This window comes from Fusarium oxysporum, chromosome 4 (genome assembly GCF_000149955.1).
Source record: "Fusarium oxysporum f. sp. lycopersici 4287 chromosome 4, whole genome shotgun sequence".
Lineage (NCBI taxonomy): Eukaryota > Fungi > Ascomycota > Sordariomycetes > Hypocreales > Nectriaceae > Fusarium > Fusarium oxysporum.
The window spans coordinates 836,105-847,317 of NC_030989.1; the positions used below are offsets into that span (position 1 = coordinate 836,105).

General features: G+C 49.3%; 5 protein-coding genes across 6 annotated transcripts; 3 read left to right on the forward strand and 2 right to left on the reverse strand.

The window, feature by feature from the left end:
- The first annotated feature begins 145 nt into the window (after positions 1 to 145).
- FOXG_07684 (uncharacterized protein) lies at positions 146 to 3,839 on the forward strand. 2 transcript variants are annotated; one of them, XM_018386282.1, is made up of 5 exons: positions 146 to 1,224; positions 1,596 to 1,838; positions 1,934 to 2,093; positions 2,180 to 2,679; positions 2,733 to 3,839. In XM_018386282.1, exons 2-5 carry the CDS (start codon positions 1,679 to 1,681, stop codon positions 3,551 to 3,553), a joined length of 1,641 nt encoding a protein of 546 aa, XP_018243420.1. In that variant the 5' UTR covers positions 146 to 1,224; positions 1,596 to 1,678; the 3' UTR covers positions 3,554 to 3,839. The 2 variants fall into 2 exon arrangements, with proteins under 2 accessions (XP_018243420.1, XP_018243421.1); XM_018386283.1 differs by lacking the exon at positions 146 to 1,224 and having other exon boundaries at positions 1,240 to 1,838.
- A 284-nt stretch (positions 3,840 to 4,123) lies between these two features.
- Positions 4,124 to 7,166, forward strand: FOXG_07685 (uncharacterized protein). Its single transcript, XM_018386284.1, has one exon. The coding sequence runs from the start codon at positions 4,305 to 4,307 to the stop codon at positions 6,909 to 6,911; it is 2,607 nt and encodes an 868-aa protein (XP_018243422.1). The 5' UTR covers positions 4,124 to 4,304; the 3' UTR covers positions 6,912 to 7,166.
- On the reverse strand, positions 7,052 to 8,290 carry FOXG_07686 (uncharacterized protein). Its single transcript, XM_018386285.1, has 2 exons — positions 7,947 to 8,290; positions 7,052 to 7,899 (listed from the first exon to the last, which is right to left on the reverse strand). Exons 1-2 carry the CDS (start codon positions 8,222 to 8,224, stop codon positions 7,284 to 7,286), a joined length of 894 nt encoding a protein of 297 aa, XP_018243423.1. The 5' UTR covers positions 8,225 to 8,290; the 3' UTR covers positions 7,052 to 7,283.
- A 122-nt stretch (positions 8,291 to 8,412) lies between these two features.
- On the forward strand, positions 8,413 to 9,357 carry FOXG_07687 (uncharacterized protein). Its single transcript, XM_018386286.1, has 2 exons — positions 8,413 to 8,569; positions 8,620 to 9,357. The coding sequence occupies exons 1-2, from the start codon at positions 8,554 to 8,556 to the stop codon at positions 9,135 to 9,137; spliced, it is 534 nt and encodes a 177-aa protein (XP_018243424.1). The 5' UTR covers positions 8,413 to 8,553; the 3' UTR covers positions 9,138 to 9,357.
- Positions 9,358 to 9,394: 37 nt separating this feature from the next.
- Positions 9,395 to 11,075, reverse strand: FOXG_07688 (uncharacterized protein; the record flags this gene model as incomplete). The annotated part of the gene is made up of 2 exons (XM_018386287.1): positions 9,395 to 10,414; positions 10,461 to 11,075. The coding sequence occupies 2 exons, from the start codon at positions 11,073 to 11,075 to the stop codon at positions 9,395 to 9,397; spliced, it is 1,635 nt and encodes a 544-aa protein (XP_018243425.1).
- Between the last annotated feature and the right edge of the window lie 138 nt (positions 11,076 to 11,213).

Here is an 11,213-nt window from a genome sequence, read left to right on the forward strand (position 1 = left end):
TTATAGGTTGACCCTTGGAACCGATGCAATTTTGACTGCGACACAACCAAACTATCCCCTCCCCTCTCAGAAGAGAAATGCTCCGTTGAGTGCCAAGATGAATTGAATTGCCCCCGGGCTAGAACCAAACACCCCATGCTCTTTGCTTTGCCTGTCAATGCCATGTTCTAGCGGCGTGTGCTCCCACTTCGCGGACGATCGTCCTCTCCATTCTCCATTCTCCATCTTTCCAGCTGTGCATTTCCCTTTTGTTATTCCATTCCTTTTCGATTGCTTTTATTCTCGGGTTTTATCCATTCACTCTTTTGAAGTTCGGGCTGGCTCGCTTCACACTCATTCAACTCTCTTTTCCGTCTCTTTGACGTTCGTATCTACACTCTCTTCTGGTTTCGACCATACCCACGTTCCTTGCGATTCTGCCCGTTCAATCTCATTCGTTTATTATTCAAAATACCGATTATCTGGTTCCTGTATTGTGAAGAGTATCGACAGCTCGAGATCTTAAAAGGTGAAGCGTTTTGCGAAAGAAACGCGACTCGCAAGACTTGGGGAGAATCACGCTTGTATCATAACCATTCCTTCGCAATAACTTTGCCTGGATCTACCGAACCTTGTCAAAACCGTTGATCGTCAAGTCGTTACAGAAAACGGCAGGCTGATATAGGCTCCAACGGTTCCCTAAAGTTTATCAACGAGGCTTGTCAACCGCTCATTTCGAAAACGACTTTCATCTGAACAGTCGACATCATTACTCTCCACTACCGAGACTCTTCTGGTTCAGTTTAATTGAATTTCTGCCAAAAACTTCCCGAAGCGTCTGTCAACCACTCTACGCTGAGACAAGTCCACCGATTGTGCGGGAGTTGGCGTCCGTAAACCAGAAGCGGCACCATTGGACAAAGCATTCTTTGGTTCAATCCAGCACCATCAAAGGATCCGGTGGCTCAATCCGGAAGTGTGGCAGTGACCTCGACGTTGGGATCCGAACCACGCGTTGGAATTCAGGGTCTCGGATTCTCAGCGGGGCTGGCCAGACTATTCGCAAGAGTGTTGCGACCGTCAAGAGCAATAAAGGCATCCCCAGCCATTACAGCTTTTGGTTTCAATATTTCCTCTTTGATCCCTTCTTTCGTTTCTTTTTGAATCAATATTGTTCGGAAAGGGAGTTTCGAGGATTACAGAAACTCATCATCGATTTGACTGAAACTCCACAGTACGTTGACGGTGAGTACACTTCCACTTCCACTTATGTCTTCACATCACCATGATCGGAACTCGACTACAACGACTCAAAAAAAGCACCTGTCTTTTCAAAAGACACAAAGAACATAATATTGTTCATTTCTCCTTGGGAAAACGGTCTTTCAAAAATGCCTCTTTCCCATTTCGCGCATTGAGCCGTACCTGTGGCGGCTATCCGCTGCCAGCTGGCTTCCGCCTGAGTCCCTCCTTCCGTTTCATGCTCGACAGCAATGCTCTTTCCCTCTGTTAAATCTGGACGATTGCTTGCACTTTCCGCTAAATATGCACTTTTCTTCTTCTTCTTCTTCATCATCATCATCATCATCATCACAATTCTAACGTCTCTCATGCAGATCGCCTCGTTGCATCGTCCACTCTTTCAAATATCGCCTCTCGAAGGCTGAACTTCACGCCTGAATAGGCCAATACCATCAAGATGCTCAAATCACTCATCACTCTTTCTGCTGGCCTAGTAGGTGGCGCCCATGCTTTCTGGCGCATGGAGTGCCCTGGTCGTGTGGGACTTGCCCGTATTGATCCCATCGTCGATCCTGGCACAGTTTCTAAGCATGCCCACTCAATTCATGGGTCTTCCAGTAAGTCGTGAACAATGAGACCTTTCTGTGATGCTGTTCGTGCCATTATACAGCAAGCAGTAGGGCGCCTAAAGAGCTTCGCTAATACCGCACAGACTTCGCCGAAACCGTCACCACCGAACAACTCCTAGATGCCGATTGTACATCGTGTCGAGTAACACAAGACAAGTCTTCTTACTGGCATCCTGCTATGTATTTCCAAGATGGCGATTCTGGAGAGTTTGAGCTTGTTCCTCAAGTGGGTGGTATGCTTGCGTAAGTACTTCTTTAAGGATCCTGGAAAGCAATACCCATGATCTTGAATGATCAAACACCACAAACTGGAAGCTAATGCTCTATAGTTACTACCTCCTTTTTGGAGATAACGTGACTGCTTTCCCTCCTGACTTCAGAATGCTCTCTGGTTCAAATGACCGAAGAAGCTACACCATCGGTGATCCAAGCAAGCCAGACCCGGAGAAGTCTATGTGGCAAGCTCTCGGTCAGACCACGCAAAGCGATCTAGCTCAACGGGCACTCGGATTCAACTGTCTGAACTACCAAAAAGCCCCCGAGGGTACCCTCTATCGTCACTACATGCCTGACAAGGCTTATCTCGATGCGAACTGTGCCGATGGCATCCGTCTTGAAATCATGTTCCCATCATGCTGGAAGGGCGGTGATGCTGTTGACAGCCAGAATCACAAGGACCACGTCGCGTTCCCCGATCTCGTCATGACAGGTACTTGCCCCGAGGAGTATCCTGTCCGGCTACCTAGTCTCATGTATGAGGTCATCTGGAACACGGCCGCTTTCTCCGATCGTAACGGTCGCTTTGTCTTTGCCAACGGAGACACTACCGGTATGTTTAAGCTCTTGTCTCAAAACAGTGTACTTTTTGACCTTTTCTATTAGGCTACGGTTTACATGCAGATTTCATTATGGGCTGGGAGGAAGAGTTCCTTCAGGATGCCATCAATACCTGCACCAGCGAAACAGGAAGAATTGAGGACTGCCCTCTCTTCGACGTTGTTAGCGAACAGAAGGCCACCTCATGCGAGATGAAGCTTCCCAAAGCTTTGGCTAACGAGGATGTGAAGGGTCCTATGAAAGAGCTTCCTGGTGGCGATGGAGTTCCCAATGGAGATGGCTCCGACGTCGAGCAGCCTGACCCAACCGATGGTGCTCATGCACCCACATTGACCTACTCACCTGGTGACCGACCAGAGAACTCTGCCTCGCCTCTTCCTGGTCAAGTTTTCAAGGTGTCGTCAGCCTATGGGGCTCCGGCTCCTGGCCCAAGCTCTAAGACCACTACTAAAGATGTTCCATCATCCGTTGAACAGAAGCCATCTTTGTCCACAGACGAAGTCCTCATCCCCACAATTGACGCTGGAGATGTGGGCGCGGCTGCAATCAAGGAGTCTACGATTGCTGAGCCTCTCCCTGCTTCGGCACCTACAACCACTCCAGCGCCTGAGCTGCAGCCTGTGACAGACACAAAGAGTTACTTCAGCACACAGTTTGTAACAAACGGTAACCTCGTGAGCAAGATCCTCTGGGATGAGGAAGTGGTCTATGTGACCGATCTCCAAGAGGAAGTTGTGGTTGTTACTGTTACATCAACTGCTGTTGTCACACCCTCAGCAGTACCAGCAGCAGCGCCACCCAGGAGGAGACGTCGTGGAGCTCACCTGCATGGGCATGGGCATGGGCATGGACATCGATATTTCTAACATTTAAAAATGAGATTAAAAAGGAAAACAAAAAAGGACAAAAACATCTGCTTCTATTGTCTGGCTGGTTCCAGGTGTTCGTATGTTATGCATGGTTGGAAGAGGAGCATTTGGCTTGGAGGTTTTTTTTCTTCATAGGAGGACAATGGCAGCCCACGAGTTTGGGAACATGTAAACTTAGAGAGAAACAACCTGCTACAAATACAGGAATGATGAATGATCACAACTCGTACAGCCAATTTCGAGGAGTAATCTCCCTGGTGATTACGTATTCCCGATATTCCCAGCTGAAAAACTGTGTGATAACCCATATGTTTTCCTTGTTTCGAAGCAGACTGTAACTCTACGGTTTACCATCTATACATCATGATTATATGCTGGTCGAAACGACGACTTAATTGAAGGTTTCTTGAATTTTCCGAAGCCAAGGCGGTGCAGCTATCTTAGAGTGTCGTGAAGCCGGTGTCGTGGTTTGCTGAGGCTGGAATGGGTAACACCTAGCAACACATTCCTCATGATATTGAACTGAGACCCTGGAAATAACCTCAGCAAAAACGTCGACACGCAATTCAAGAATTAAGATGAAAGCGGGCTTTTCCCCTTTGAAGGGTTTCTCCTTCATTTGGATTCCGTCATCTCATGTTGTCTGTCCTTTTCAAGCTTCGTGTACTGAACTTATTGATTCTCGATACTCATGAAGCACTGCTGCTGGCTAAGGATTTCTCACGATTCAGCTACGGCAGTGTAAATAATGATGGATCTCTCGAATATTTCACGCAGAGCCATTCATGGAGCCGGTGGACTTGGTCTCGGATGGATCCTCACATTTTCCATTGGTGGTGCAATCCTTCTCTTTGCGGCGATCGGCTTTCTTCTTACTTGGCGCGTCAAGTCTCGAGATAAAGAGGACGCGACTACTGTATATCAAGTGTCGGAGAATGTCGAGGACCATAGACGATCGATCTTTACAAAGCGGCTGGTCAAGCGCAAATACGCCATGTCAAGATCAGTTAGTCGACTCTCACTCTCGCTGCCACCGGTATTACCACCACTTCCGACATATAACAGCTTTACCTTCTTCGGTGGAAACGGAAAACGAGGACGATCGAGTAGCTGGGTTGAAGAGGATAGATTCCATGGTCCAAGAGTTAGCAGGAGTCGTCGCGATAGTCTCTTTAGTCGCGATGGATGGCTGGGAAGAGCACCAACAATTCCAACTCTCATGACGGATGATGACCTAGAAAAGGCACAGGGTAGTCAGGAGCTTGAGCAAGGGAACAAAGTTCAAAAGCGACAAAGTGCCGAGACTCTCAAGCCAAGCAAAACTGCACCTGAACTACCTATGCCAGAAGATGAGGCTCAGACGAGTCCTGTGCGAGCTCCCTCAAGAGCTCGTGTACGAGCTTCTGTAACAGATACAGATCTTCGAGATATCCTTCGAAGTACAGAACAGCGACTCCGAGACGGAACGAGCCGTTCGCCAAGCAAGAACTCACGCAGCTCACCAACAAAACGTTCACCACAGAAGATCTCATCAGTGAGAAGCACACCACGCAAGAACTCTCCTACAAAAACGCCACATAGTCACAAGACCATATCATCTGAGGACTCAACCAACACAACTGGAACAGTTCGCATCTCGAGGATCCCGCCGAGCCCTACCAAGAGAGCTACTATCCATGTGGTACCTACAGATGCGCAGAGTCGACAGGTTTCTACTAGCTCGATTGGAAGTGCTGCAAACAGCTTGATTGCCGAGGCGACGCAAGAGCTCGTATTGCCAGGAGGACTGTCAAGCCCAAGTCGAATGAGAGGGCGTCAATGGGACGCCCCGGAAGACCCAAGCCCCGAGAAGCAAAACCCTCAGAAGAAGACTTCACATAAACAGTCTGCAAAAGAAGATAGCCCCGATAGGCGGGCCTCACAAGACAGCCAGGCATCAAGTTCACTTTCGACACTGTACAGCGCCAATGACCCCGAAGAAAAGGACCAGCCAGATCCATTTGTCGAGCGGAAGACACCTGGATTTATGAGCTCAGAAAGCAGAGGATCTTTGTTTGGAAACCGAGCATCACACAAAAGGGGAAGGAATTTGAGCATATCGATCCCAGGCGGACAATCCATCTTCAACACAACAGGACAACTTCGGCCTTCGTTTGTAAGCACACAAGCTGTTGGAGGCCCTCCTATCTCCTCATACTTGCAACCGCCACCAGAGCGATTTCAGCGCAACGATACGTATTCACGCGATCAAGATGGTATTGCTCTTGCGTTCCCTGTCAGCAATTCATACACCAGCATCCTGACACCATCTGTGACGACTACCGAGGGAGATAGCACACTTTCACTTGGAAACAGGATGAGCGAGAGCCCTAAACCTGAAGTGCCGGAGCGTGTGAGGCCACTGTTGCAAGAGAACAGACATAGCGTGGCGACAGTACCGAGCCCCTCGACAATGACTTCTTCGCCTTTTGATGAGCAGGATATGTTATCGTTGTTAATGGGCACCGCACCCAAGAGAGCACTCCCTGAGCCACCAAAACATATCGCCCAAGTCGACCAGATCGTCATGCCAAAGCCTGTATCGCCAATGCCGAGACGAGAGTTCTCACAGCATCTGCGACAAATGTCCTCAACAGCGAATACCATATATCATGATGAGCCACCGGTGGACTCCCCAAGCGCGATTTCTACAGGATCACCCCTTCGCCGTTCCATCTCACGCTCGAAGAAGGATATGCCGAATCTTGCACCGCCGACTGTACCAAGCATGGGATCCCTCGGAAATTCGATCATGGAGCTCAGGAGGATGAACAGCATGGTTAGTTCTTACAGCGGTAACTCGTTAGGATCTTCTGTCAACGAACCTGATTCGCCGACACTGCCGATGTTGAACTTGACCAGTAGCTTCTCACGAAGAACCATAAATCCAGTCACGCCTAGAGCTAGCATGTCTGGTCGCCAAAACTATCTCAATCTCGGAAGTCCTAACAAGAACTCGTCGGGATCAGTTGTGCCACCTATGCCAACTCGTCCACTACCACAAAGCCGCAGCAATCGTTCAAATTTAGGAGTTGAAATACGCGAGGATGATATTGATGAAGGGAAAGAGAATCAAGAACCATCGTCGACATCAAGTGGGCTCAGAGAGACACGAAGGAGCGCGAATATGGGACGCGATACTCGCGACTTGAGCCGGGCACCAAGCAAGACCAAACTTGGAACTGTGAGTGAGCTCATCGCTGAAAGCAAACGCGATAGTAAGCGCAAGAGCGTGGATTCGATTGGATTATACGACGCGGATGGATTTTTGAAGAGTTCGCCTGTGGATGCGAAGGGACGATGTCTACGCATGTAAATGGAAGGTTTTTTAATTTTTCTTCATCATTTTCTTTTGGGTTTCTTTTGTTTGTCGAGGACTCATCATCTCATGTAACATCAGCAGGCTAATTTATGCACTTTCTACTGGGGATTGGATTTACCGGGAGCTTTCGGACTCGTAAGTTTTATTGGATTGATCTGTAGGTAGCTTAGGTAGAAGCTTGTTGGATATATACCCTTCGGACGTAATCTTAATAGAAGATCGTATTTATACTGGCTGCATTGTGGAAAAAAAAAAAAAAGTTTCTTTTCTTGAGTTGCTATATCAAACTGAAACTCGTAATGCATCGATTAATTTTGTCTTTTATACCATAACGCCCTGCCATGTTCTCTCGTGAGGTATCATCTATTACTCCACTCGTGGTCGCTTGTTCTCGGGATCATCAGCGGCTGCGGTTTCGACTGCATCAGCGCCCTCGGCTTCATCGCGATCTCGCACTCTTCCTGCGCCTTCTCCCAGTTCTTCCTCTTGGCCCTCAGCGCCGGGCCCGATCCAATTGCCATCCTCGTCGAAATACTCGTTCACGTTATCCGCCGTGATCCAGCCGCCGCTACCAGGCATAGGAGGCGGTAGACCGCCATTACTAGCACCACGCAGAACGCCTGTGAACCCCTCAATGGCCTGGTGCTCCTCGCTGCCCTCGAAGACAATACGGTCGTACTCATCCTCGTCCTCTTCGCCATCATTGGGGTCAGGGTGAAGGTCAGAGCAGTTGGCCATGGCGTCGTACAGTTGCTTAGCGGCGCTGGGCTCAGAATCTGATTTGGGTGGGATGATGGTGAGATCTATTGTGCTGAAATCGTCATCTTCGGCACCACCGTCTGAGAATTCAAGCTGCATCCATACGGCTTGGGTGCGCGGCGCATCTGTTTCGGGACCTAGCTGCTTGATCGCGTGGATGGATATCGAGGGATAAGGAATTGAGACACCTGCCTCAACCTTGGGACTGAAGATAGTCAAGGCCCTTTGCGATGTTAGTTTGAGTTATACCATTTGAAACATTAGACATACTCTGAGTTCACAAAGACATCCACTGCCTGCTCCACAAGCTCCTCGACATCACCATTTATGTTGTCGCCTTCAGGAGCACTAGGCTTCTCGTTTGAGTCTGCAGGAAATAGAGCTAGGCTACCGCATTCCGTCTTGGGAACCCATGCCTTTGCGCCTTCGAGATGGTAGTGAAGGACAGGCTTTCCACTGACGAAGCTTTCGGGTGTTGTTGACTGGTACTCGGCCAGAGGCGTGTAGTCTTCGGCCTTTGGTGGTGTGCGGATTGTCGTTGGCAACATGATTGGGTGTTTGGCGTGAACTGGTTTGTTTGGAGTGGAGGGGTTCACCAGGCAGCTGAAGAAAATGTACATCGCGAAGGTGGGAGAGCTTTATCGTAGGTTGAGCCTTATCGATAAGCTTATCGCACTGTGATGACTGACCAGACAGGCGCGTCGCTTGACCTCAACCTCAAATTGACTTACATATTCAGCCTTACACGATTCCAAATTCCCTCGTCTCTATACACAGGACCTATCATTAAGTATTACGGGAGAAAGATATCTGCAAGATCATATAAAAGCGCTTGAGCCGATATCCTAATACAGCAAGATTGCGTATAATTGCCAATATGCATGACAACAAGCGTAGGCTTCACTCATGCACGATGCACGATATAAAGCTAATTCAACCACAGGATCCCATCCCCTTCTGGAACAAGTCCCTTTGACAGTCTCTCCATTTGTGTCACTTCCAACAGCGACAACACTCTCGTATAACTACAAGACTATGCCCTCAAACATCCCACCCTCGTCCCTGGGCATCGAGGCAGCATCAGATAACCCCGCAGGCCAAACCAAGCCTAAATACGTGGTATCCAACTCTGGTCATGCGGCACATCCAGAAGACATCATCGCCTCATGCCGCGCACTTCAAGCTTACGTGACCAAGATGCAAGAGGATGCAGAGCGTGAACTCCGAGAATTTGATGAGAAGATCAAGGCGCGTGAACTCGCGGAGAAGAGGAGAGTTGCGCCGGGTTGGCTCGATAGTGAGATGCACATGTTGGAGCCTGAGAGGAGTACACCGGTGCAGCAACAAGGTGCTGGAAACGTACCAGAGCATCAAAACACTCAGAGCGGAACCAATACGAATGCGACAGAGGACCAAGGTGCAGAATTGGACCGAGTATTTGGTGGGATGGCTCTGAAATGAGCCATTTGAGTTGGCATTTTACGAATCACGACCAACGGCGCAAGAGATAGTTCTATAAAGCCTTGCTCTTGGTAGTTTTACGCAATGGCTGCTTCTTCACCATAAGACCGTGGACTCTATCAGGTTGATGCTCCACAGCTGTGAGCTCTATATCTAGCTTTTGTCTATTTCTTAATGGTGGGCACAGAACTGTACTATACATCTGATACATTCGGCACTCTTCAGTTTTCCCTGACCACAAGGGCATGAATATTCTTTTAGTGTCGCTTGGAGGAAACAGCCAAGATCTTGTTAGCAGCGTGTGCAGCAGCAACCATAATGGAAGCCTGGGTATTTCCAGTTGGAACCTCAGGATGCATGCTACCATCGACAACAAACAGGTTCTTGGTTCCCCAAACTCGGGTGTCAGGCCCAACGACGCTCTTGCCATCGTTCTTGGCTCCCATATTAGCCGACCCGAGATGATGGTTGCCACTGTACGAAACCTCGAGAATAGTGTCGGCGGTGACATTGTTAGGCACACTCAGAACGCTACCAGGCTTACGCGCGTAGCTAAGAAGTTCGGCGACAAAGGTCTTGAGAGCATCGCGGTCACCCTCGGTATTGAGGAATGGCTTTTGAGTGATGTTGGTGTTGCCCCCAGGAGTAATCTCGAGGGTTCCATGGGATGTAAGACCGTGGGTGAGATAGACCTTGGCTGAGATGGTGTTGTTCTCAGGGGCATTGACTGTGCCTTGCACATAGCGGGTCACGCCATCATTGCCTTCGACGCTCTTCCAGAAGTTAAGACGCTGAGCTGACTGCGAGAGAAGGCCACTTCCTTCAGCAAACAACTCAACAGTCTCATCGTTAGGCTCAGTGAATGCCTCCCTGGGAAGGGCTTGAAGCTTATTCTTGGTCTGGAAATCTACGACAACAATGGGATGGTCCTTCAGGCGCTGGCCAACGGGAAGGTCGATCCACTGGGAGGCAGGAGGGAGCTTCACATTCGTAGAGCCGGACTGGACAATGCGGATTTGCTTCTTTGGTCCAATACCTGAGTTGAAGAGGATTCGAGGTGTCGAGTGGGTGCCGGATGAGAGGACCACGGAACCACCCTTGCTCAGCTTAATGATCTCACGAGAACCGTCGTCATGCTCCACTTCGATGCCGGTAATGATAGGGCCCTTGCGAACAGCACGGATGACCTTGGCGTGAAGCTGCAAGCTGAAGTTGTCGAGGGCCTGTGCAGCGGGTAGAATATCACGCACGGGACCACCTCGAAGTCCATTGCTGATCTAAGTGATGTTAGAGTCTTCTAGCAAGTATAGAGATCGGACTTACCAGCCAAGGAGGGTGCGTAAAGATCTTATCCTTCGCCTCGACGTTCTCAAGAGCATTGACCTCATCCCAGCCATTGCTCTCAAGGAACTTTGACATAACCTCAAAGGCACCATCATCATAGCGCTTTCCATCGGCCGAGGGAAGAATGCTCCCGGGCATACGTTCAAAAACGCTCTTGGCAGCATCGGACACTCCATCCTCCCATTGCCATCTCCTAGGCCAGCCCTCAAAGTCAGCAGCTCGGGGCTTGACAAACATGAGAGCGTTCAACATGGTAGATCCACCGAGCAAGCAACCTGCTGAGGCAGCAATGTCTGTGCACCACTGAATGGTCGGTGAGATATCGGTGTAGTAGGCCATGCCTGGAACATCGTATGCGGTGACGGTTTTGTTCCACTTCATCAAGTCATCACGGTTACCCGTGGAATAAAATGAAGGACCACCACGCTCAACAAGAAGAACCTTGTGGCCAGCATTGGCAAGTCTCTCGGCAACAATCAGACCCGACGCTCCGGCACCGGCTACGATGTAGTCGTAGGTGGTTTTCCGGGTAGTAGTGTTACCAGCAGAAGCAAAGCCCAGCAGAGCCGAGCCGATAATAGTGGCGAACTTCATTTTCAGAACCGACAAAGACAAAGAGGAAATGGCCTGAAAAGCAAGTCTTGAAGACTCGCCAATGCCCTTTTTATATCCATCGTGGGCAGAGGATCTTGTAAGAGATTAGATGAGATTGATAAACTCCCCACATATGGT